This window comes from Trichoderma ghanense (genome assembly GCF_004382785.1).
Source record: "Trichoderma ghanense strain CCMA-1212 chromosome Unknown scaffold_5, whole genome shotgun sequence".
NCBI classification, from domain to species: Eukaryota; Fungi; Ascomycota; class Sordariomycetes; order Hypocreales; family Hypocreaceae; genus Trichoderma; species Trichoderma ghanense.
In genome coordinates this window covers 605,427-631,045 of record NW_027395668.1, presented here as the reverse complement: position 1 = coordinate 631,045, position 25,619 = coordinate 605,427, and the positions used below count along the sequence as shown (strand labels likewise).

Sequence of the window (25,619 nt, the reverse complement as noted above, 5' to 3'; positions counted from 1 at the left end):
GAGCGTTGTTGGACGGAGGATTGGAGGGGTCAAACAAGCGTTAGATGACAAGCTCTGGAAAGCATTGCAACGTTTAAGTACAACAAGTGATAGAATGGTCCGGAGATGATAATTTGCTACCAGAATACTTGTCAAAAGCCACAGGAGGGAGTACATGAAGATAGACTCAGGGCAGAATAAACAATGAAGGCTACATGCCTTCGCGAAAGTCCCGTTTCCTCTTCGTGAGTTTAGCGCCTTCCCTCATCCTATCAGGAGAACTTTTTCACATTATGCTGCATTGACTTATGACAGACCACAGTCAGTGTGCGGTGGCATTATGGCACGTTTATTTAGCTTAACCGAAGCAGTGAATGATGAATGCAGCTTGCTGTTTATCAGTATTCATATTCGTACTGATATAGGTAACTTAGGAAACCCAATTCTATCCATGGAACCCTCTGAGCTTTTTCCGCTTTTGGAGTAGTTTCCTCTCCTCTCTTGCCAACACAAGTAGTTGTGATACCAGTTTGGCCTCGTTTCTGACCAACGACAGCTCCTCTTCCACGTCACTGAGCCTCTGCTGCTTCTCTTTAGCGCTGAGAGATGCAACCAGATCCTCACCCAGAGCATCTTGAGGGGTTGAGTTTGCTGTTGTTGCTCTTTCCGATGCGTAGACTGCTGGCTCTGACGTTGGCATATTGGATTCACCGCCCAGGTCGGTACCTGATACGGAATGTCGAGTGGCATTCTGGGTAAGATCTGGTGAGATCTCGTCAGGGGGGCCAACCGCCAGGAGCTTGCCCTTGTCATGTTGCTTCCCTATGGCTTCCTGCTGCGCCAAGCCCTGTGCGGATCCGTACGCTGAAGGCTTCCCATCACCATCCTCCCATTGGCGAATCGTCACCAACTGCTTGTAGGTGTTCAGGTTTACCTTCATCAAGTTGTGCGTGTCAGGAAGGGATCCCGTGCTCTTCTCTGGGATCAATACGACTTTGTTTTTCTCCTTCCCCTTACTTGACATTTTCTTCTCGAAACTTGCCCATTTGCCCTTGAACCAATCGTGCGTTTCCACAGTCCCTCTGATTGTGATCTCAGCACTGAACGTCTGGTCTTGAGACGCCCACATCAACCCCTCCCCCTTCATCAAGGCAGCGGCTTGCATGAAACTCGGGATGCCACTTTTCGTCTGAGGGTTCTCGTAGAGTCCCCAAAAGATGTTGTTCATCCTCCTCCTCGTTGAATTGCCAGCCTGCATGAGCGAGTGGCGAGACCCTACCACGCTGGAGCGACCTTGGATTGTCTGGGTCTCCTTTAGTTCCCAAGTATACCCCATCGTCGCTTTCGCAGACCCAAAACCCGCTTCCAAACCAGGACTGACACTGTGGGTCAATTCTTGCTGCTTCTCAGATTGCAGCGTCGCCCAGGTCCCTTTCGGCGTGATTTCGGACACCTCGCCTGCCGAAAAGGTGATGTTGATCTCGACCTCCTTGAAGCGTCGGCGATTTCCTCTCGGCACAAACGCGAACTGGAAGACGAGCAGCGTTGCGGGCGATCCTCCTTCGGACATGGTGCCGTGGATGACCTGGACCAGGTCGCACTGGACCGTGAGAGCATTGTCGCCGACTGGCTCATCGATGAGTCCGCCGCCGCCCAGGTTAGTACCCTGAACAATAAAGGATGACTTTAGCTCGGCCGCCGTTTCATCCGCATTTGGATCTTCGTCTACCAACACGATGTCGAAGCGCGTGTCATGTTCGTAAGGGGGGCACCGAAGAAGCGAACCTCCATCGAGTTCATCTCCCATTGTTAGATAATTCTGACTCATTAGCGAGAACTATCAAGGAGGGTTAAGATGTCGAGATGATGATCAGGCTTCTGTCGGAGAAGGACCTCTCGACGCGCTATCTCGTGAATCTGGTAAAACCGAGAGACAGATATACAGCGACTTGACTTGAACTTGACTCCTCATTCCGCCTGAAAGTGAGAAGGGCTTCCACCGATTGTTTCCGTTTTAGTCAAAGAGGGGAAATGCTTTCTGCATGCAATTAATAGCACAGCTGGAACGTGGCACCAATGATCGTCGAGATATCCACTTGTATACCGAAGTCCTACGAAGTATCTGGAGTAGGTATTGCCTCAGAGCCTTGCCAAGAGTAACACAAATTGGGCGCGAGATAACATGGGAGCCCGACGGATGCCTGATTCTTGTAAATCCCGCATTGCGTGTACATGTATATTGCAACGAGGAAGAAAAGAGGCTACGACAGAGTCAAAGCAACGCGACGGCAGAGCAACATGACACCGGCACAAGGGCCGTAGACATTGACCATGGACTTGTAATAAACGACTCGATATGATAATGCTCAACCTATGCATACCTAAACCATCTTACAGAATGCTCCTTCGAGTAGCCCAAACTCCCTCATGCTAAGAAGCTACTTTCAGGCCGCAAGGTGGACTGCCTCATCAACTTGATAGGTGCTGATTCGGGCTGAGGCTCTTCAACAGAGGCGGGCATGGCAGTGAAGATAGTCCGCATCAGTTTGATAACGGCTCGGGATTTCTCTTCATTGCTGCTGTCAAGTTTTTTCACTGCTGGCTCGAAAAATCTACGCACCGGCAGCCATCCGGTGGTCCTCTCGACCTGGATCTTCTCGAAGGCCATGCGCATGCCATCGTGCGATCGTAACCTGTCCGGAACACACACCTTGATTAGATTGTTTTCCTCTCCAACCTGGAGATATGATTGAATCCTGTCATGGGAGAAGGGCCGGATACATACCACTTCCACTTCGGAGTGTCAAACTCGGCCACTCCGCTGACTAGCGAACAGTGCAATATCATGGCCGCCAATCCCGCCGCGAGAGCACACGACAGCGAGCTACCGCTATGTTTGCGCCTATATTTCCATTGAGATATACATATCAGTACAAACATAATGTTCGTTCGTGTAGCTTCAGTAGTCTGAGGCGGCAAATGGAGATGGACGGCTCACCATTCTTGCGGGGGCTCGTCCGGAGTTTTTCTCGTCGTACTCTCGACTTGAATGCCAAGCTCAACGCCTGGGAGGAAGTAGTTGCATGAAGTATCATTGCTGTCGATCTGGCTCCAGCGAACACCGTTCTGGGTTGCGGCACCGACGCAGAAGACGTGGTCCGTGTCCAGGCCCTTTGGGTACGTGTCGTTGTTTATGTAGCTCGGACCTTTGTCAGGGTTGGCACAGAATAGGAGGATATTCTTTGACACGGCGTCGCCAATGGCCTTGCGAAGCCTCTGGTCTAGGCCAACAGAATTGGGATTTTGAGTGGTATCCTTGTCAATGGCCCAGCTCATCGAGATAATGTCGACTTCTTCTTCTACTGCCCACTCAAGGGCCTGGCAAGTGAAAGCGAATGCGCAAGTCAGTACACACAGAGAAGATCGTCTCCCAGTCGGGGTTGTATGCTCACCTCAGCAACCGATTCGCGGGAAAAGGTGATTCTTTCACCGTGGCCACCAAAGTCAAGTCTATGGCGACTGGGATCGAGTTTCGCGACATAGAGATGGACCTTAGGACATACGCGCTTGATGTAATAGGCCATGACGGTGCCGTGGCCGGTGTGTGAGCTGTTATAATTCCGAAAGTACTCTGGCCCCTGCAACCCCGAGTGGGTGTTGGAGTCGATATGGTGCCAGCCCGACCTGCCCGCGTAGATATTGTTGTCTAGCCCGGCATAGCTCGTCTTGACGCCATCATCGATCAAGGCAACCCTGATGCGACGGGTCGATGTTTTGATTCCCTTATTAGCTCGGTCAGCCAACTTCAACTGATGTCAACCCGGACAAGACTAGGGACCGAAATCAGGCCTTTACTGACAAATTTGGTATTCATGGACTGCTCAACTGCCTCCATTACGTCGGCGAACTCGTCCATGCATTTTAGCCAATCTTGCCTGTGCAGCATAGTCAGTAGGCGTCTTTGAGCATTCGGAGTCTGCTTCCAAGCAGGCCGCTTACTCTTCGAATCCTTGTTCATTCTTGCCTTTGACCTTGGATGCCGTAGATTTCTTTGGCGGAGCAAGAGTACATTTGATAGTCAGGCTTTTTTTGCCAGGATACAGCTCATCAAACGTACTTTGGAGGTCCTCCTTGAATGCTTTGGCATATTTTCTGATGCATTCGATGGACTCCAACCCCTGCGAATATGTCAGTAGAGCCAGCAGTGCCAAGCGTAAGCCCAGAACATGTTTTCCCATTTGGTCCTCACCTGATCGATCTCTACTGTGACGTCTTCGAGCTGATATCAGTTAGTAGATCAGTTCACAATGGCGCACGAAAGGGGAACACCCACATTCTCCAGTCTCACCAGTCCTCTTCTATCCGCCCAGCTTTGCAACACAGCCTTCAGACCGCTGCAGTACAGATACAGCGTCCTGATGCTTTGTCCTGCTCCTTCAACGATCACATCCGCTGGGATGTCCATCCGTTGCCAGTCCAGTGTTTCAACGCCTAAGTCCTCGAGACAGTGGACAATGGCTGTGTCGCTGTGTGGCTTCTTCTCTCTCGTTGCAACCTCATCTGCAGTCACTCCCCGTCGGGCACCGTCGTGAACAACAACCTCAAGGATCTTCTTCACCTTGACCTCTGTTTTTAACCACTGAAAAACCATGAACAGGTCAACGTTGCCGGCACAACCCCACCCCGCTGCGATCTTGCGATGCTCTAAGCTCATATCATCCCAGTACACCGAAACACTATTGCATATGTGTACCCTCTTGAGCGAGGTGTCGAGCTTGTAGTGTCTCTTCTGAGACTCAAGGAATTCCCAGGAGACGATATCGTCGTCAAGTGTGAGGAAGATCTCTCTTGCTGCTCTCAAGTCAGAATGTAACGGGCAGTATGGGTTATCTGAAGCAACCCCGGACTATAACATCCAACTCACCGCTGCCCTTCTTATACATGATACGTTTGCAAGTGGCGTGGTCAAATACTACCAGGCACTGACGCTTTAGACTTGCCTCCAGCTCTTCGAGCTCGGCCTCCATAGATTGATCATCTCCCTCTTTGGATGGTCTCGTCATATTGATCCTCTGCTCCGCGAAATGCTGCAGTGGTGTTAATTGTACTTCCTGGTTCAGAGGCCTTTCGATCTTGCAAGTAGCTTTGAGTAAGTTTGGGCAGAGCTCTGCCAACTTTCGCGCCCAAAAAATCCTGCACTCATTGAAATGGGGATAACAGGAGCGAGCCGTGAGCGCTATGTGCAGACATGTCCGACCCTGGCCATCGCGCATCTCTAGGCAAGGTACACGTATCTCGCCTTTGTTTGCCTGTCTTACTCGCGTGGTGATTTGGCTCAGCTCCGCCACCAATTCGTCGGATATCTTGAAATCCGAGGTCTCAATCATACTGTGTATCGCGTGACACATATTTGTGCCGTTGTCGACCAACTTGACGAGAGAATTGATGGCCGCCCTGGATTTCAACCCACCCTTCCCTTGATCTTCACACAGGAAGCGTACAATTTCTCCCTTTTCGGTCGGCTCAAACACTTTCATTCCTTCATCATCCGCCATGGTCGCGTTGGCGCTTTTCTTGTTGGTGCTCGTTGGATTCTTCGATTTGAGCGCCCTGAAGATCGGAAGCCCTTTTTTTTCCGTTGACTCCACGGTAGGGAGGTCAGGATGCAGCTTCAACAAGAAGCGAATGAGGGGCTTCACGCGGTCGAAATGGAATTCTTTCTCTCCGTAAGTGCTGCGCTCGAGTATGACATGTAAGATAGTACCGCCCTCCAGGCTATGGGAAAACAGTTGTTCTAAGAAAGCGCTTTCTTTTTCACATTCGAGAAGTTCGTTCAGGACGTCTTCATCCGATTCGGTGGCTCTGCCGTCTTTCTGATATCTCTTGACCAAGTTCTCATGTCTCTTGAATACGATGATATTATCGTTCATGTTGCGCCCGCGGTTGCCACTGCCAAGGAGTTTGAGCAAAGATGGACGCTGTGTATCATCGGCCGGGAGATTGAGAAGTGCCTTTAGCGCCTCCTTGGGGGTTGGAGGAGATTGCTCGACCGCTTGTTCGCGTGGTGGCCCCCGGGCACCCAGCTCCTGAAGCACGTCCTGGATACTCTTGGTTGTAGTTGCAACAGAACTCATCTTTGAGCCTTTGGGAGAGCTTTGGGTCTTTCGTTGAGTGTTTCGTGCCGTAGATGCTGTACCTTATGTAGCTTCCACTGAGACAAAGAGCGAGAGATAGGCCCAGGCTTCCTGCCACAAGGCCGATGGGCAGGAGTGTAAATATGCCTGGAAGACAGCCTCGCCGTATTTGGCCGTGGGGGCCGGAGGAAACAGATGGTGTGGGAGCGTTGCAGAGAATATGAATGCAACACGCACCAGCTGCATCTTAGATGAGCCGCACCTGTTAATCACCGCAATTCCGGTACATGCAGGATACCAGTGTGTACATGTGGCTCCTGCTCCCACCAGACGTGAGGCTCTCCCTGTCCCGCCCAACCCCGCAACCCGGAACGAGTCTCATACAGTATCTTTCAATACCTACTCGATCCTCCCTCTAATCCCCAGAAAGAGGCGTCAAGGGTCCATTGCTTTCATAGAATAACTTTTATCGGCTCTTGTTAAAGATCAAGTGCAAGCATGTCAGGCAAGAGAGAGCCCAGGCTCTGTAACGGGAGCCTGGAGGTTGTTTTCGAAAATGAAGCTTCTGGCATCGAGTAAGTATATCACCGCATGTGCTGAGTTAATTTCCTGATCTCTAATGAAACGGAACAGTATCATTGCTGTCGAAGGACCGGGGCGAGGGGCCAAGCCATGGACGACGAGCATCGTGATGGACCAAGATGACGGGGATGGTACTCCTCTCGAATCGCTTCTCCACGAGCAAATTGACGCGCGCATCATGCAATTCCGCTCCGTCATTGAATACGGCGCTGACTTTCTATCGCCTGACTGCCTGACCCAAATTGCTGGGCGTCTCCTGGAAACGGTCTCGTCCATACGGAGGGAGAAAGACAAGGTAAATCTCTGAACACAAACCAAGACATGACCGTCGACTCCTGTATAGCTAATATCAATGGCAGAGCCGAGTAGTTCCCATAGCTTTCTTGGCGCATGGGCTGGGCGGTATTATTGTTAGAAAGGTATTATAGACAAGATTGTATCACTGCATGCTCCCTACCATTGGGGGAGCAGTACGCTCATATTAGACATACTCCTAGGCGCTCGTCATGGCAGAAAAGGATGCAGAATACTACAATCTATCACAGTACAGTAATAGACTGGTGAGTGTTTGCAGCCCTCCTCTCACGACTACCTATTCTTCTATTCAGTTGTTTTAACTCATGTTCGCTGTTGCAGATATTCTTCGACATGCCTCACCGAACGCCGAACGCCACAAGTTGGGAAGGTCCGCTTCTGAATACTCTGCTTGCCTCACCCCTGCCGCCATTGCAAATGAGGAATGTTGCCGCTCGACTCCGCCGGCTCTCAAGCTTTTTTGAAGAAGTTTCGGCGACATTCATCTCGCTCCGAGCGCGCAGATGCATCGTCAATGTCTATGGCTATACCAAAGAATCGAAAGATGCCGATCTTGTAGGACTCCTATCCAATTGCGAGAGACGCCTGTGTCTGTTTTGCTAACAATTATGTTTCCTCTGGTAGAACACCAACTGCTACTCAGCCACGACAGACCTAGTACACGAGATCAATTTCGCAGAAGAAATGAATGCTGGAGAAGCTTTCAAGCTCTCACAAGATGGGCCCGCTGTCGCGGCCATCTTGGGCGCTCTCAAAGCAGGTAGCTATATATCCAATCACGCACAATCCTTCCTGATGTGCTGTTGTGGAAACATGCATAGTAATGATTCTACCCTGCAGAGATTAGCTCAAGATACCGTATATGCCTCTCACGGCTTCACGAAATATCTCCTGCGTTTACAATCCCGGATAATCAGCAAGATTTGTATATGTCGGAGCTGAAAGTCGATGTGCAATCTGCCTTTGAGACTTGGCTGAACGCAGACACCTCCTGTATCATCACAACAAGCGGAGGCTGGAACGTTGGAAAGAGTCTTTGCGCGCGTACCCTATTCCGCAGATTGAAGAAGCCATCGAACACGACAGCCTACTACACCTTTACCGAGACCAACGTCAGCCGGCATTCCCTCGGAAGCTTCTTGGCATCGGTGATTTTTCAAGTCCTCAGTCAGAACCCAGAGAGATTCCCTAGGGTCGAAGATTTAGTCGCGGCTATGGAGTCTTCAAATGCTTGGTCGGAAGCTGGCCTAGCTGTTCTGTTCAGGTCAGTTCTGGACTCTAAGGGACTCGCCCCCTTACACCTCGTCATCGACGACTTCGACCAGTGCGATTCGGGTGCGAGGCTCATAGATATGCTGATGGCTGCAATCAACAATGAAGAGGCCCCTACAAAGCTCAAGGTGGCTCTGTTTTACGACTCCCAGACGGAAGCAGGCTGCGACATAAAGACTGCACTGGGGAAGCACGGCAACAAGTATTGCATCAAGGGGCCTGTTTTAACATCAGATACTCTCACACCATTGGCAACGGCTCTGATTGAGGAGGCCATTAGCAGCAGGCCATACCTGTACGATCTCAAAACACAGCTTTCTGTAGCCCTGGGCAACTGCAGCCACACCGTGGAAATGCTCTTTCTGATTCAGTCGCTGGAAACTCGCAGCGCAAGCTCAGGTCCCCGGACACTGAGATCTTTGGAGTCTCTCATCAGCAATTATCGACCCTCTGCATCCGATAAAATCTCGTCTACATTCCAGAATCTCTCAGACTGGGGGAGGAAAGCACTTGGTTGGATAACATACTCTAAGAGACCCTTGACGCTGGATGAACTTGAGATAGCAGTGGCAATTACTGACGAGAGTGCCACTTTCTCATCCACCTGCGACCCAAAAGACTTGCCCGTGGACTTGACCACTGATATACAGTCTCAATTTGGTCCCTTGATAATGCTCGAAGGAGGAGAAGTTACCTTCAGAGACAGGATGGTGAAGGCCCAATTTGTGCGATCAATCGCCGCAGAGCGAGATGTTGAGCCTATTCTCGAAAAGAAAGCCAGTAGCAAGATTCCAGGCGATGCTGAGATTACGGGCATTCTCCTAAGCTACCTCTCTTGGCAAGAGTTCGCCACTCCTGTTCGAGCGGCGCTTCAAGCAGACCAAGGGATATTCATACCCCCCCGGGGAAGACTGTTTGACCTGATCGCATACGCCGTCGAGTTCTTGCCCTTTCATTGCCGGGCCAGCAACAAGAGTGACGGCCTATCGGAGCTCACCCAGAGCCATCAACTTGCCATATGGCAGGAGCTGAACTCCAGGCTAAACAGAACGACTTCTCCTCAATATGATTGTCTGGCAGAACCTTTTCTTTTGGCTGCACAGCTTGGGCTTACCGGAGTGATCCAAACGCTGAATGAGAAACTCACGCCCGAAAGTCACAAGGTTGCTGTCGATCTGGCCAGCTGGGGCGGGCATATCGAAACCGTGAGTGCACTGCTTGACGAGAAGGTGCGCTCTGGTCTTTTGGTGGATGTTTCGCAGGCTCTGGCACATGCCTCGGCGCGCGGACACAAAACCGTCGCTGATCGTATTGTGAGGTACGCGAAAGACAATATGCCTGAGAGTTTGGCCCCTCTTCTTGACCAACTGCTATGCCATGCAGCAGAGCTTGGATACGATGATCAAGTCTCCTCCTGGATCGGCCTGGGCAGTAATGTCAATGCTTCCCAATTCGATATCACCCCGCTGCAGTATGCTTCTCGCAACGGTCATGCGTCTATTGTCCAGTATCTTCTCCACTGTGAGGGCATAGATATTCATTGCAGAGCAGGAACCGGGGCGGATGAGCCCATCCTCCTCGCGGCAAGGAAAGGCTATGAGCCTGTCATTAAATACCTCCTCACCGCAAAGGCCGACGTTGCCAGTCTCACTAGGGATGGAACCAAACGTACTCCGCTCTACCTGGCCGCTGAGTACGGACACGAAGCCATTGTTCGGCATCTGCTTCACGCTGAAGGCTCTGACAGCCCGATTGTAAATCGCCAGAGTTCTACAGGACTGTCGCCGTTGATGATTTCTTGCCGCAAGGGCTTCAGAGACATAGCAAGGACACTGCTCCATGCCAATGCCGACGTAACTCTATGGGACCATGAAGACAACACTGCGCTTTATCTTGCCCTCCGCCCTGGAAATGAAGATTTGGCCATGGAGGTCTTGATGTGTGCCAGCTCTGTTCACGACTTCAAAGATATCCGCGATGTATTCCTTGAGTCGGCAAAACTAGGGTTTGAAAAGCTCGTCTGTCGATGTTTGGAATCCAGCACGGAAGAAGACAGAGTTTCATTGCTGGAGTACAATGATGAAACAGGCGACCGCAGAACGGCCCTCCACAATGCCGCCGAGCGAGGGCACACACGAATCGTCGAGCTACTTCTTCAGTGGGGTGCAACGGTAGATCCATTGGACTGCAACGGCACAACCCCTTTGGCACTTGCAGCGGAGGCTGGAGAGGCAGATATCGTCAGCCTTCTCCTGGCACATGATGCCGACGCACTGCGACTAATCGACGACGATACCATCCTAGATCGAGTGGTCACCCACTCCCAAGACACCACCAACAGTGCCAAAGTGGTCAGTATCTTACTAGAAGATACGGATATAAACCCTAATGCGCTTGCCAATGATGGGCGTACGGCTCTTCACCGTGCTGCGTCTCTGGGAAAACTCGGGATGGTGAAAGCTCTTCTTGGGTTTCCCAAAGTAGATCCTAAGATTACTGGCAGGTGGCGCTTCAACGCTCTTCACTTTGCAGCGCAAGAAAACAGAAAATCAGCTTGCAAAATTGCCGAGCTACTCATAGAAGCTGGGACGGATCCTCTCGGGCGTGACATGAACGATTGGCTTCCGATTCACCTTGCGTCTAGGGAGGGCAATATTCAGCTGCTAGAACTGTTGTGGGAGCATTCTCCGACAACATTGGAGGCCAAAACTGATGAGGGAGAGACTGTTCTTAGATTTGGCCTCTACTGCCCCGAGTCCGTGGAGTGGCTCCTAAAGCATGAAGCCAACCAGAATGTCAAAAGTCTTGACGGACTGACACCACTTATGGCTGCCGCTTCCTCAGGAGCCGAAAAGACCGTCCGTGTGCTACTTGACGGTGGCTGTGATGTCAACATCACCGATGACCATGGACAAACTGCGCTGCATTTTGCAGCAAGGGGGGGGGAAGTGAGCGTTGGACGACAACTATTGGAGAAGCACAGGGGGATGCTACACGCGAGAGACAACACTAACCTCTCAGCACTTCATTGTGCGATTCGCAACCGGCAGCTGGAATTTGCGGCGATGCTACTGGACGAATTTTATGCCAAGGAGGGGAACAGTGTCCTCGACGACCTGTGTGCGGTGGAAACCGGCGACGGACAGACGGCGCTGATATCCGCGATCAAAACGGGCCAGGACGATATCGCCCGCAAGCTTTTGGATCTTGGCGTGGATACTGAGCATCGAGACACGTCGGGGCTCACAGCACTCCTGGCAATCGTGGACAGGTTAGATGATGATACATGTAGCCTGGAGATGCTTGGCGCGCTGCTCGCTCGCGCAGATGTCAACGCTGGGGGCGGCGCATATCCCACGGCACTGCATAACGCAGCCCAGGACGGCAACAAGAAGGTCGTCGAGGAGCTCATCAAGTGGGGTGCCCGAGTCAACGAGCAAGGCGGGCGGTACAATACCGCGCTCTCCGCTGCGGCCGTCAGCGGGTATCACGAAATTGCCACATTTCTCCTGAACCTTGAGTCACCGAAGGCAGATCCAAACCTCTCCGCAGGAGACCTGGCAAATACCCTCTGCGCGGCGCTGTATTCCCAGACCTACGACCTTGTCACGCCGCTTCTTGAGGCAGGGGCCGACGTTAACGCCAGAGACAGCCAGGGACGCTCAGCCCTCCACATCGCCGCTCGGATGGGATCTTGGGCGGACATGAGGTGTCTGCTGACAACCGTCACAGCGGACGCCTATGCTGTAGACATTCAAGGCCGCGGTTTGATGCACCATGCGGCTATGAGTGGGCAGAGGTCTTGTTTCGTCGATCTCCTCACCTACTTTGTGATTGACTTCAAGGACACCAATATACATACCACGCTGGACAACGATGGCTGGTCGCCTCTGCACTGGGCCTGCCGTCACAGTGGCAATCTGGATATCGTCAAGGTCATGGGTATGATATCAGAGGTCGATTTCGCCTTTACTTCCAAGGACGGCTGGACCCCCGAGAACATCGCCCTCACTCACAACGCTGGCGACATTGCTTCTTATATCCGGACAAAGCTTCAACTTTCTAGTTCTGAGACTACGGTCGATCAAGGTGATTCAGATACGAAGAGCGAGACCAAATCTAGCACACGCTGGAAAGTCGGCTATGTGCATTCGCTAAGGTCCTGCGACGGCTGTTTCCTCGTAAGTTCAGCACCTTTACATTATGCCAGCAGACTTCTTTTCCGGAACGTGCTGAAACTGACGTATCATAGCCCATAGTTGGAGTGCGGTGGCATTGCGCCAACTGCGTGGATTTTGATTTCTGCTTCAAGTGCTACTGGTCTGTTGAGGAGACGCATAATCCCGACCATAGGTTCACCCCAAGTCCAGAGGGTGAGAACATGGGGCGTTCGCCTCAGGAAGAGATTAGCACAATTCAAGTCATCGGCAAAGAAACATGAAGCTGGCTTGCGCTTGGGTACGGTTTGGTTTGAACTCAAGGGGTTTGGATATGCAATCAAATCCGTGTATGAAGTTGAAATTCATGGCCTCTGCAAAACGACTCTCATCTGCCTGCTGAAGGCTGCATAGATGATTGATTGGAATGTCCTTTCAATCGATAAGGTAATTTACCTATTCTTATATGTGCTGAAAGACTTGGGCACCAGTCAAGCTCGTTTATGAGCTCAATGACGTCTAGGTCTGATAGAAGTAAGTACTATTTTGCCTCTGCTTCTTGAACTTGGCAGTAGCTTGTTGATTACCTACCCAGGTAGGTAGTTGTAGTCAGTCATACATGTAAGCTTCTTTCGTTGTCTCCTACGTTAGGAGTGCACTCAATATATTCGATCTGCCAAGAACAGCTCAACCACCGTTGAGACCGACCAGCTACTTGTTCCCTAACAACGGCTTAACGCGTATGCAGTATCTCGCATCCGTTTCCGAGAAGCCTCAAGCTCCGAATACTGCGTCTAGAATCCACGAGGAAGCCCGCGATGCACATCCATCCTCGTAGGCACTCCCCACTCTTCCCGCAACATGCGCTCGTAAATGAAATTGTCGTCCCGCGCAGGATCGAGCCCAGCGACCTGGAAATAGACAGGCGGCAGGAATCCACGTCCAGCTGCAGCAGCGTCGGAGCGAGGCTGCTGGCTGACAGAAGATGGACTGCTGAGTGGCGATGGCGTATTCCCTTTGTACGCCCTCATATATTCTATGAGAGATGGCGTATCGAAGATTGGAGCAGACTTGTTCTGTTCCAGGGAGAGGTAGAACTCCTTGTAACGATTAGGAACATTGCCGGGCTCAAAGGAAATCCCACATGCCAGGAACAGCCCAGTCAGAGGAGGCTCTAACGACAGATCCCGAGCAAGTTGTGCCACCTTATTGCTGATGGCTGCCCCGGCTGAAACATCCCCAATGACGAACCCAGTCTTTGGGTCGGCATTGGCAGGCAGAATACCGCCTCCATCTTTCTCAGCCGCCTTGCGAGCAATGTACTTCACCACTGCGAATATATCATTGACGTCGGTAGGGAAAGGGTACTCCGGTGCAAGACGGTAGGACGGCAAGATGCAAACGGCATCATGCGCCAACACCAGTTCCCGCGCGGTGGTGAGCTCCATCTCCGGGTTTCCAACGCAGTGCCCGCCGCCGTGGACGAGGATCACGACGGGAGATGGAGCGGTGCTGGGCGTGGCGTGCTGGCAGACGATTGTGCGAGACGAAAACGTGTCGTCGACGGGAATGTCGTGTTCTCTCTCCACAATGCTCGGCGGCCGGCTCGCTGCCAGCATCTGCTGCGCCGTGGGAAGGGTTGCCTGGACGGTCCTTTGGAACGTGGGAATGTCGCTGGGGATGTGTCCGGGGGGCGAGCCCTTGGCTTTCCAGGCGGCTTCGAACTCTGGGTCCATGATGCCAGTAGCGAGGATTTGTTCAACGGTCCATGGTGATGATGTGTCCATTCTGATCACGGAACGTAGACGGGTGACCCAAAAGAAGACAATGGCGCGTGAATTGTGTAAACATTCATGTACGCAAGCTGCCGAGCCCTTGCTATAACTTGTTCAGATGTTGATGTTGATGAGAGAGTAAGAGCAGAGACTATACATATGATGCTATTCAATAAGACTCTCAGTCATGTGTACGGAAAGAACAGCACTTCTACAGCCTGAAATACACTCGGGACAAGGATATGAAGCGACTCCTCAACCCTCGCATTGTACATATAGCATTTGATCCCTTGGGATTTAGCGGGGGATTTGGGTTACACACCGGTTGACTCACACACCGAACCGGGTCACAACCAACACCGGGTTCACTCATTGCTTGGATGCCACGGCAGTTCCAGGAGTATTACCAAACACTTTCTGTTCCATTTCCTCCAGAAGATTGAAAATACTGTATGGCCGAAACACTGAACCATCTCGTCAAAGGCCCTGAGGAAGGGGTTACAAGTCCTTCCGGCTGTGAATGCACTGCATAGCCCATAGTAGTGCCTGAGCTGTGATATATCCAACAGGCAGCTAGCTGCCTTCACTCTTCACTCAGTCGACAGCACGACACCCCTCCGAGTCCGGATACTAACTTCTTCCCCCGATCCAAGCTCACCATGGACGACATCCACGAGCTGGGCAGTCTCCAGCACCCAGACCGCCTCCATAATACCTCTACAACACGAGTCAGCCAACGAAGAACCCGCACTCATCCCCCATGCCCATACCATTTACTACACAACATAAACAGACCTCAACCAACAAACCCCCCGGAGCATGGCGCGTCTGGGCCATCATCACCGCCCTAGCCATCACTAATCATGCGTCTTGGCGGTAGTATTTCTACATCAACGTCCCCATCGGCGTTGGCAAGAACTTCCACTCCGTATTTCCTGGCTCCCGCTTCTTCTCAACTGATCACATCATGTTGCAGCCTCCTTCGGAATCCTCTTCTCTTCATCTTCCTCCGCGTCAAGTATGACCGCGACCTAAGCTGGTCAACCCGCCTCAAGCTCATCGACATCTCCGACAACGCCATCTTGGTCGCCGCCATCGTCTCCGCCCTGAATAGCAGCACTCACGTGGGACGGCACCATCTACACCTGGATCACCTACCACACCGACGTTGCCCCTCATCCTAGGCCTCGTTGGCATCCTCGCCATCGAGTAGACCCCTCGCCACTGCCCCGAGCCCGACGTTCTCGCGCCAGATCGTGTCGAACCGCATCTCGGCCGCCGCCCTCGCCCTGACCTTCATCCACGCCATCGTCGCATACAGGGTCTCCTACTTCCTGCCCATCCACCTCCCGGCCTGTCAGGGCCCTGTCGCCGCTACGCTCCGGGATCTACACGCTGCCAACGTCGCCGGCGGGCTCGTCTTCGCCGTCGTGGAGCCGTCCTGCTCTCCAAGTGCGGCCGCGACAAGGCCATCCACCTGGCCGGCTTCGCCGTCACCACCCTCTCCCTCAGCCTGTTCAGCATCCTCAACGCCATGCTCAGCGGCGTGCTCCTCCCTGCGGCCCATCCGCCCTTGAACGAGAGCTACGTCGCCACGGCCCCCGGCGTCTGGAGCTTTGCTCGCTACTTTGGCTGCATCTGGGGCATCACCATCCCGAGCGCCGTGTTCAACGAGTCGTCTTGCGAGCTCCATCACCGACTCGGAGATTGCTGGTAGCCTGTCAGGAGACACTGCGTATCAGCATACCGCGGGTGCCTTTCTGCCCAGCATCCAAGACCCGGCACTCCGCGCAGAGGTGGTCCGGGTCTTTGCGGACGGTTCGGCTTGTTCGGCTTGCATTTGCTGCGTTGGGATTCCTTGTCAGTGTCGTGGCCAAGGAGATTCAACCGCGGAAAGAGCTGAACAATGCACTTTGGGGTGGAGGACAAGAAGGATGCTGGCATCTCGCCAACGACAGACGGCGAGGCTTGGTCATTCAACCTACTGTAGTGTAATACACTCGGGGGTTTGCTTCAGTTATTATAGAGATAGGCTTGACTATATAATGCAGCTCCGCATTGCCTATCTGGGTAACCCAGATCACTGTCAGCTCCATTGGACCATTCAAGCTTCTTACACAACAACGCACCTCTAGCTTCTTCCCTTCGATTCCTTTCCGTACCAAAGCTGCTTCAGGTAGACATGGTGAGGTTCCCATTTCTCTACCAAAGTACAGCCTTGCAATTCTAGAACATGGGATGAGATGCTTGCATGCCGCCAGATCCCACCTGGTGCTGAAGCTATAGTTCGGTAACTCAATGCCCCCATTGCTCAATGCTGCCGTGATATGGAAGAATGAATCAAGCCTTCCGGTCACGAAGCGTGAAGTCTTGAGCTGCTTCCCGATTGAAGCTTGATAGAGCCCTTGGGTAGGCACAAGTGAGCACTTCCTTTGCTGGAATCCAAATAAACACAGAGTAACTGGGCGTCTATCCAATAGAGTGCCCGGATATTCGGAGTCGCGATTGATTCCCCGAGTCTGCATGTCATCTCTAGGCGATCGTTGCCCGCAAAGACAGCGCAACGGTCCAGGCTCCCACCCTATTTCAAGGTCACGGCATCATAATGCTTGACAAGGAGATCTCAAGATTCGTCTCCTATCAATGCTCATATTGCTATCCAACCTTCTCTGTCCGCTACATCGTTCAGCGCAGTACTCCGTAAAGCCCCGGCATCAGAATCACTCTGTGGGGTGATCGCATGAGGAGGCGTTTGCCGGCGGCTAGTGGCTGGCCTCCTCCACAAAATGGCTTCGGAAACAAAACGCCAGGGGCCCTTTCAAAAGCCGGCTAACCGTCGCTGGTAATCCGAAGCTCAGCGTGGCACTCCCGAACTCGACCTGCCCGTCACAGACTGCGATTGCTTCGGAAAAAAGAAACCAATAGATTCGTACTCCGTACCCGGATGAATTGCAGTCTGTTCAGCTCGCGTTCCAGCCTGGGAACGGACGGAGACTTTCAGGACAGACTACCTTTCCGGAGCCGGAGAAGCTCCCCGGTCCAAGTTGCCGAGCTCTTGTAGAGCTAAGCTCTGCCTTTTCGTTATGTCGTATCCTGGCCTGGTGCACGACTGTTTGGGCGGTCGTCTTGCGTTCGATCCTTCATCCGACTCTCCTGCCCTGCTCCCACACTTGCTTCCAAGCCAATCGTGAACTCCCTTCCCCGCTCGTCCCCAACTGCTTCGATGACCTCGTGATGCCCTGCGGCTTGCCACACTCAATGCTCCCGCCATCGCGATGCTGCTCGTGTGTATCGTGAGTTTGGCGTAGTGGTGCCTCCATACCCTCACGCCACCAAGCCTTCCCCGCAGCTGTTCCAGCTGTGTTGAGCTGTGGCTGTCGTAGAATATATAACCCAAGTCGCATCCGCATCCTCGAGTAGCTGATCTTTCATTCACATTCCAAGCACATTGCTTCAGATAGCTCATCAAGCATCAGAGTATTTACTCAGCATTCATTGGGCACACCTCGCTCCGTACCGCAAGTTCTCAAGCTTCGCGCTCAATCATTGTCGCTCCTAAGGATAAGGTAACGTCTCGCTTCGCTCCCGCTCTTCGGCTGTTTGCCAGAAAGCACCGTGTCGCCATCAGAACCTCTAACCGTAACAGCACCCCGTTAAGATACCGCTGCTCATCAAACCATGGCGCCCTCTCTCCAGTCTCTCCCTGTGCAGCCTGCCAATGGCGCCGCGGGACCTGCCGCCCAGGCTCACTTGCTCCCCGAGTTCAGTATGAAGGACAAAGTTGTGGTCGTCAGCGGTGGTGGAAGAGGACTGGGCCTGGTCCAGGCCGAAGCATTGATTGAAGCAGGCGCCGTTGGTAAGATGCCATGCCATCTCCGTTTGCGTGGGATTTTTTGCTAAAGGTTATGCCCATCCCAGTACACTGCATCGACATACTGCCTGATCCGTCTTCGGATCCCACGTCCGAGTTTGCTGTCGTTGCTGCACGTGCAAAGAAGGAGCTCAACTCCAATTTGACGTATCACAGAGTGGATGTCACCGAGGAGCCGCAGGTAAGGGAAGTGTTCGAGAAGGTTGCCGAGAAGGAAGGTCGCTTGGATGGCTGCCTTGTCGCTGCCGGGATCAACTACGAGAGCCCGGCCCTCGAATACTCCCCCGAGCAGGTTGACCGGATGCTTCGCATCAACGTCAAGGGCGCATTCCTGACAGCCCAAGGCGCCGCTCGGATAATGGTTCGGTTTGGGACGCCCGGAAGCATCTGCCTGATTGCCAGCATGAGTGGCAGCATCGCCAACCGTGGCATGTTTGCATCGTAAGTCTCCTACCCCAATGGATCAAGCGATGGTGCTTCGGAAAGTCTGACTCTTCGTAAAACAGACTATACAACACGTCCAAGGCTGGTGTTATGCAGATGGCTCGAAGCTTGGCCGCTGAATGGGGCGTGCACGGCATTCGTGTCAACACGCTCTCGCCTGGATACTGTTTGACCCAGATGCTCCTCAACCTGTTTGAAGAGTTTCCGGAACGAAAGGCGGAGTGGCCCAAGGAGAACATGCTTAACCGATTCAGCGAGCCAAAGGAGTATCGCGGCGCCGCAGTCTTCCTCCTCAGCGACGCCAGCAGCTTTATGACGGGTAGCGACCTTCGCATTGACGGCGGACATGTTGCCTGGTGATTTTCCGGTTCCCATCGCTACCGCACCGCCGGAACCAGAGTTGCAGATGAGATTGGTTGGCCCGTCTTGCCATGGTTGGTGAACATGTTGGGATGAAAGGGGGTTATTGTGTGTAAGCCCGAGTGTCTTTATGTCTCATTTGTCTGGTGTAAGGAATAGGAGAAAAAATTCAATAAAGTCAATCGCAATGTCGATGAAGCGCGCAATTATTGAGCGGGAATGTGCGTCAAGACACCAGAAGGTCCAAGTTTGCTCAACAATCCAGGGGCGAGACGTAGTCTCTTCTCGACATCCGCAGCAGAAACGCCACTGTTCAGCAGCTGGACAGCATCAAGAATGGTCCTCATATCAGCCAGGCGGCGTCTCCCTCCGTCTCGTCCCATGTTCTCGAGGTCCTCCGCCGCTATTTGCTCCAGGCGGCGGCGTGCTTCGAGCACAGAAAGCGTAGTGTTTCGCTTGGCAGGGGCAAACAGCGGCCCTGGAGGGACGTCTAGTGACTCGGGCGAGAGATTGGGGGACGCGGTAGAGGAGTGTGAGAGCGTGGGGTTTGGCTGTACGATGCCCATCTGGTGAAGGCGGCGAGAGAAGTCGCCGGGTGTGAAGTCGGGATCCATGGCATCTGCGCGGACGGCTGCAGTGAATTGGTCAGACATATGCTATTGAACAGTTTGTAGGACGCATTCAATACTGACCTTCATCTTTGGATCCGTCGCCGCGAGCTGCGGGTTGCTGAGGCCTAGCCCTCGTGGTAGCTTGAGGAACAGCTCCGGGGGTTCTGGTGGGATATTTGCGAGCTGCTCCGCGAGCTGCCGCCTTGGACGAAGAGGCACCCATCTTTGTTGTTGATTGATCGTCTGGCTGCGTGGATGTTGCAAGCAGGTATCCTGAGTAAACAGAGCCGTGCCTATTCGCAAACTGGTAAAGCAACAAAGGAGCTGTATCAGCATCAAACACTTGTGAGAGAGTAATGACGAGATGGAAAAACTGAATAGTGCGGGATGGTAGAAGCCAATAGCAATTATGTAAGGCTGCAGCACGAACAGATGCTGCGTCTACCCACAGGGGTTCACCCCACCGAGGACCGCTAAAGCCACACACTGACAGGGCCCTAGACGCGCTGTGACGTTGGTGCTCCAGGGCTTTCCTCGGTCGATCCACCTCCTGCAACCTCAAAGCACTTGATGAAAGGCTGAGAACTGATTGCTTGTACTGTACATATGCCTCCTGCTGCCACAGAATCCGGTGATTATGAGGTGATATCTGGATATGTGGAGACCGATGGAAGCGAAGGGTGGCTGAATCCTTGCTCGATCGGCGGAGAGAAGCCGATTGTAACTTGTCCAAGCAAGAGAGAACATGGAGAGGAAGCAAAGTTGAATGCTCCCATCTATTACCTGTCTCCGGGGGACGCAGCAATCCAGCATGGCGAGGCCCGTTTAATGCAATTATTGCTCTTCTTCTGTCTATAAAAGAGACAAGAACATCATACAACTTGGCAATCACGACTTTATACAACGTGTGTGGGCATCGAATTCCATCTTTGTCGCCATGAAGCCCAAAGGAAGCTTGAAACATGTACTAAACTAAGTGAAAAGAGACGAAAGAAGGGGAAAGCAAAGGAATCCCCTTCCTCCCCCTTCACTTCCCTCTTCCAGCTCAGACGGCCAAGCCGTCACGGAGCTCCTGGTCCCAGGCCTCCAGCGGGAGCACGTCGCCGTTCTCGTCCAAGAGGTCCAAGAACGAGCGAGCGTTCCCAGCCGAAGCCTGGGACGCCTCCTCCACCACTTCCATCCCTTCCATCTCCCCTTCTTCCTCTTCCTGCTTGTCTTCGACCTCGCCTTTCTCTTCCACTTCTTCTTCCTCTTCTTCTTCCTCTGCCTCTCCCACTTTTCCTTCTACATCCTCATCCACCTTCTTGCCCTCATCCTCTTTTCCTGCTTCTTTTTCTTCTTCTTCTTCTCCTCCTCCCTCGTCTTCCTCGCTCTCTTCTTCTACCTCCTCCTCATTCTCCTCCACCACCTCCTCCACCGCCGGAGCGCAGCACTTCCTCTTCACCTTATCCACCATCTTAACGTACTCCCTCCTCGGGACCCCCCTCGCCTCCCCCGTATTAAAATCCACTTCGTACAAGAAGCCGTCAATCTCGTACACGTTCCACAAACCCCTGGACTCGCGCCTTTTGATCAGGCGCTGGCGCCACGTAGTGTAGTCGTTACCGCGATTCCCGGCCATGATTTCGACCTGCTGGCAAAAGGAAATCATATGGTGCCGTTCCCAGTGCTTGCAGACAAGAAGCTTGTCCAGCCGCTCCTGGTCGATTTTCGAAGGGGTAGCTCTTGCGGCGGGAGTGTCTTCGAGGTTCGGCTCGGCCCTGGCAGCTTCTGGGATGGGAGCTGGTGCGGGAGGCGGAACTTCGTCAACGACCATGGCCTCTGGGGCGGCTGCGGGATGTGGTTGAGGGGGAGCCAGGGCTTGAACAGGAGTTGGGGCGAAGGCTTCGGGCGTCATGGCTCGAAGGAGAGCCCTGGCCTTGGAAGACATGACAGGGGGGCACTTGGCCACTCGCGAGTTGTGCTGCGGAGCCAAAGCCTTGGCCTCGGTTTTGGCGGCTTTCTCATAAGGCTGGGTGATGATGCCGGAACCAGGAGCGTGTTGTTGAGGCTCCTTTGTGGTAGGCTGGCCGATGGCCATGTTCTGATGGCCGTCGGTGACGGGACGGTAGGGTCGAGGAGGAGGAGGCGTGCTCAGTGTCATGTTTGGGGTCTGGTTCACACTCGTACCCGTGTGAATGTTTGGGTTCGGCTCCACGCCCATTATCATATTCGAGGTTATGGTCGTGCCCATTTTTGTCGGCATATTCTTCGCCATTGACTGCATGGACTGCATCTGGTGCACCGAGGACGTCGACGATATTGAGGGCATTGGCATCGGCATCGACGTCGGCATTTGCATTGGCATCTGCGATATGGCAGGCGTAGAAGGATTGCCAAATTCCACACCATCAAATGAGTTGATAGTAGGTCCAAGGGCAGCCCCAGCAGCGGTAACGGTAGGTCCAACAATTCCAGCAGAGACTTGGTTCGCTAGCACGCCCATGACGGGAAAATGGGCAGACTGGACATCAAACGCGGTATGAGCAAGTGTCGAGGCTCCATCTGCAAGGACATTGTCAGTTCACTGATCGGACGTCGCCACTTGGGAGGCTCAGGAGCATACTCTAAGAAGCATCGGAGCCCATTCCATACTGCTGCTGGAAGCCCGTTGGGTGAAGAGACTGGTTCATCTGGTGCTGGCACAGAGTTAGCAAGCAGCATACATGTACTCGGATGGTTGAGGTTCAGGAGGGCGGCATACCATGAACTGCACATGGCCGTTAGAAGGTACCAAATTCAGCGAGTCCATCGGGTGCCTCAGAGGCGCGGAAGGCGTCGAACTCGGCGCACGCATCGAAGGCGTCAAAGGAACAGGTGGTGGAGGCATCGGAGACATGTCTTTTCGAAACCCCGGCGACAACGGTTGGAAATCAACAAAGAAGAGAAGCTCTAGCTGAGCTTACACTTGAAATCTGTAGCTCTTGGAGCTGAATGTAAACGTCGTCAAAGATGCTGAGAAACTGCCACAGAGAGAAGCTTGTCGAAAGCACAATGCCAAAGACGCAGAAGAAGAAGGTGAAGAAGAAAAGGAAAGGGAACAAGAGAATGGGGGTAAGCAAGGGCTTTATGTACTTTTCTCACTTGCTCTACGGAAGCTTTGTTACGGTCAAGAAGGTATGAGTGGTGGAGGGCATCCCCACTCGGGTGCATGCACCAGCTGCTGAGGAGTGTTGAGGTCGAAGCAAAAGTGAGCTCGAGGACAACTCCTCCCACCTTAGATTCTCTTTGTTATGCCTTCTACCAACCTATCAGGATTACATATCCTTCTGGTATATACAGTCTTGACAACCGTAGCTTTACGAAGAGTGTAATATTGACACATTTCCTGTGCAAGCGCTGAGGCGTGAAGGCGTGTCAGACCTTGTCGTCGGAGAGCCTCGCCTTCTTGAACGATTTCACTTCACGATTCACCTCACCTCTCGCTTCACTCTTGCATCTCCACCCGCACCCCAGCCTCCCCAATACATTTATTTCACATTGATGCATCATTAAATCAGCTCAGGCAGAAGAATCCGATTTTGTTCGTTTGCGGCCAGTACCGCGTCATTATCATCGAATATCCAGAACCATCCACCACATTCAAGCATCCCACTATCCAACACCACATCCTCTACCCCTATCCCCCCCAACTCCTCCCACTCTTCCTCGCAGCTATGCTATGTAAATCATCTAGCACTTTGTAATATACAACCCAATAGGCGCCAGATTAAAGTCCTGAAACCACCTCAAATCACTCCCTCCCCCCTCCGCCGCCGAGACCCCAAAAGCAACCGTCTCCCCAGCCGGACATTCAAACGTCGAAATCACATACCCATGTCCCGGTGCCACCGTCGTCGTCCCCAAATCCTTGTTCACGCCCGGCTGATTATTCCACGTCGTGCCTTGGCTCGCCGGCCCATCCAGCCAAGCAAAGTCCAAAGCCCCCGAACCAGAGAACGTAAAAGACGATGTCTGCAGGTCCTTTTGCTCAGGGAAGAGAAACACGAGACTGCATCTCTTGCCCTTGTCACCTTCAGGAATGTCAAAGTTGAAAATGGACGAGACATTGCTTGATACCTCCCCAAAGTACGACGTCCCAGGGGCTTTGTCCGGATCGGCCTGATCAACAGGAATAATAAGATGCGGAAACTCATAAGCACCGTCGAGATTCGCCGGACACGACTGAGCAGGAGCAGGCGTAGGAGCAGGCGTAGGCGTAGGCGTAGGCGTAGGCGTAGGGCATTCCGAGCGGCAGCTGTCCGCCTTGAGCGATATCTTATTGCAGTTGACGCCGTGTCCGTCCTCCAGATAGACGTTATACTGGCCCTCCTCGCCCGTCTGGCACTCCCAGAAGTCCGTCTGCCCGTTGTACGAGACGCTGCCGTCGCAGCCCACCTTGAATCCGTCGTCTGGCGTCTGGTTCTCGTCGCACTGCAGCACATGTGCCGGCGCTGTCTCACATCCATTCGTCAGCGCTCAATCCATGATTCGAAGACATTAACTCAGACATTATGATGCAAATGGTTTTGCAGTCACACGTGCAGAGCACGCTGCATGTCTCCAACGTGAGGCCCACGCCAAACCAAAGAGCACTACAAGACAGAAAGTAGGTAGGAAAGAAAAAACTCACGAGTCCACCAGCATCCGCGGCCCTTGTCGTCCCAAATCTGGGCACCCTGCAGAGTAAACGTCGTCGAGGACACGACTCCACCAGCTCGCACCTGGCCGGACCAAATCTCGCCGACAGGACCAGAGATGGCTCCCGAGGCCGAGAGGTGTAACTGGCAGCCTGACGCCCGCGCGACGGCAGCCTCAGCTGTGGCCACGGCGAGGCCGAGAGTGAGGAGAGATGATAGCATGGCTGAGTCGAAGCTCAACTGCTCGTGCCCGTGTGAGGTTGAGAGTCTTTAGGTAGCCTTGTGATTTGAACAAATGATGCTATTCGCAAACGGATATGCTCGGTTATGGTCCTATACCGTGTGTTCAACGGCAAGATAATGGGCACAACAACTCCGGAAAGAAGCCACCATTATATACACAAACAAGAGACTCCATCCTCCCCCAGTCCTCATCCAAGCCTCCTGAAACCCCATCACGATGCCACTTACCTCACCCACTCCAAAGACTTACATCTCCCAACAAGAACACTCTCCCAAAAAGAATTACTGCAGAAATCAACGCCAACTCACCAATTGACCTCGCCACTATACGAACCAACGCCAACGCACCGCATCGTCATCAATAAAGATAATCGGGGGATGAAGCAGGCATCAACCCTCCCAGCAAATGCATGAAGCCTCACCGATAGCCTGCAGGTAAAACGAGGCCAATCCCGGGAACGGAGAGAAACACCATATGGCCTGAGGTCTTTTGAGGTGGCAACAATGTCTCACTCGTTCGTGATCAACGCAGCACCGCCTGGTTAGACTGGGCATTGACAAATACGAGAAAAGGCAAGGAAGAAGGAGCCCAGGCAGCATCCTAACATGCCTTGACATCACAGCCATAGATTGAAATGCTCCCCTTTACAATGGTACGGAATCAACTACGATACTCTCTCTATCCTAGCTAGTTGTCAGTTTGATAACGGCTCTTCAAGTATCCGTCTCCACCTCAAAGCTACATATTCCTCTACTCTACGTCAAGTATCCCCAGATCGATGAATGCCAAATCTCAGTACGCAGTATACACATCTTTAACAACACCTCGAAGAGTAAGAAAAACGAGGTGCAACCCCGAAACCCCCAACCCCAAACAAGCAACATCCCCAACCCAAACACCACCATCAGACATCTCACCATCCCCCTCCCAATCCTACCGCCAACATCCCAGCCAGCTGAACCGGCACTTGATCCTCTCAAAATAAGACCAGTCCTACACTTCCACAACACAAGACACGCAGATCTTGCCAAAGAAAAAAGAGAGGCCGAAGCTCGTATTTGATAGTCCAGTGCTTGGAAGGGAAAGTCGGACAGCATGTCGTTCAACCTTGATTGCGATTGAGCTACCGTAGCTTCTATCGAGGCTCATCCAAGCCATCCAATACGAAGTACTTCTCCAATCAAGTGGCTCGATTCAGCAAAACTCTCATCCGTCGT

General features: G+C 52.8%; 9 protein-coding genes across 9 annotated transcripts; 3 read left to right on the top strand and 6 right to left on the bottom strand.

The window, feature by feature from the left end:
* Window positions 1-424: 424 nt before the first annotated feature.
* Window positions 425-1,786, bottom strand: CCMA1212_005149 (uncharacterized protein; the record flags this gene model as incomplete). The annotated part of the gene is made up of 1 exon (XM_073702425.1): window positions 425-1,786. One exon carries the CDS (start codon window positions 1,784-1,786, stop codon window positions 425-427), a length of 1,362 nt encoding a protein of 453 aa, XP_073558753.1.
* Window positions 1,787-2,549: 763 nt separating this feature from the next.
* Window positions 2,550-5,245, bottom strand: CCMA1212_005148 (uncharacterized protein; the record flags this gene model as incomplete). The annotated part of the gene is made up of 9 exons (XM_073702424.1): window positions 2,550-2,555; window positions 2,600-2,672; window positions 2,765-2,881; window positions 2,978-3,357; window positions 3,432-3,732; window positions 3,979-4,157; window positions 4,328-4,830; window positions 4,904-5,066; window positions 5,237-5,245. The coding sequence occupies 9 exons, from the start codon at window positions 5,243-5,245 to the stop codon at window positions 2,550-2,552; spliced, it is 1,731 nt and encodes a 576-aa protein (XP_073558868.1).
* A 2,979-nt stretch (window positions 5,246-8,224) lies between these two features.
* On the top strand, window positions 8,225-12,541 carry CCMA1212_005147 (Ankyrin-3; the record flags this gene model as incomplete). Its single annotated transcript, XM_073702423.1, has 1 exon — window positions 8,225-12,541. One exon carries the CDS (start codon window positions 8,225-8,227, stop codon window positions 12,539-12,541), a length of 4,317 nt encoding a protein of 1,438 aa, XP_073558870.1.
* Window positions 12,542-13,233: 692 nt separating this feature from the next.
* CCMA1212_005146 (uncharacterized protein) lies at window positions 13,234-14,226 on the bottom strand (the record flags this gene model as incomplete). The annotated part of the gene is made up of 1 exon (XM_073702422.1): window positions 13,234-14,226. The coding sequence occupies one exon, from the start codon at window positions 14,224-14,226 to the stop codon at window positions 13,234-13,236; it is 993 nt and encodes a 330-aa protein (XP_073558869.1).
* Window positions 14,227-15,033: 807 nt separating this feature from the next.
* On the top strand, window positions 15,034-15,931 carry CCMA1212_005145 (uncharacterized protein; the record flags this gene model as incomplete). Its single annotated transcript, XM_073702421.1, has 5 exons — window positions 15,034-15,040; window positions 15,066-15,093; window positions 15,191-15,338; window positions 15,399-15,644; window positions 15,668-15,931. 5 exons carry the CDS (start codon window positions 15,034-15,036, stop codon window positions 15,929-15,931), a joined length of 693 nt encoding a protein of 230 aa, XP_073558754.1.
* Window positions 15,932-17,892: 1,961 nt separating this feature from the next.
* CCMA1212_005144 (D-arabinitol 2-dehydrogenase [ribulose-forming]) lies at window positions 17,893-18,889 on the top strand (the record flags this gene model as incomplete). Its single annotated transcript, XM_073702420.1, has 3 exons — window positions 17,893-18,070; window positions 18,133-18,526; window positions 18,592-18,889. The coding sequence occupies 3 exons, from the start codon at window positions 17,893-17,895 to the stop codon at window positions 18,887-18,889; spliced, it is 870 nt and encodes a 289-aa protein (XP_073558871.1).
* A 206-nt stretch (window positions 18,890-19,095) lies between these two features.
* On the bottom strand, window positions 19,096-19,723 carry CCMA1212_005143 (uncharacterized protein; the record flags this gene model as incomplete). Its single annotated transcript, XM_073702419.1, has 2 exons — window positions 19,096-19,520; window positions 19,582-19,723. The coding sequence occupies 2 exons, from the start codon at window positions 19,721-19,723 to the stop codon at window positions 19,096-19,098; spliced, it is 567 nt and encodes a 188-aa protein (XP_073558755.1).
* Window positions 19,724-20,545: 822 nt separating this feature from the next.
* Window positions 20,546-21,985, bottom strand: CCMA1212_005142 (uncharacterized protein; the record flags this gene model as incomplete). Its single annotated transcript, XM_073702418.1, has 1 exon — window positions 20,546-21,985. The coding sequence occupies one exon, from the start codon at window positions 21,983-21,985 to the stop codon at window positions 20,546-20,548; it is 1,440 nt and encodes a 479-aa protein (XP_073558873.1).
* Window positions 21,986-23,211: 1,226 nt separating this feature from the next.
* On the bottom strand, window positions 23,212-24,380 carry CCMA1212_005141 (uncharacterized protein; the record flags this gene model as incomplete). Its single annotated transcript, XM_073702417.1, has 2 exons — window positions 23,212-23,972; window positions 24,152-24,380. 2 exons carry the CDS (start codon window positions 24,378-24,380, stop codon window positions 23,212-23,214), a joined length of 990 nt encoding a protein of 329 aa, XP_073558875.1.
* Between the last annotated feature and the right edge of the window lie 1,239 nt (window positions 24,381-25,619).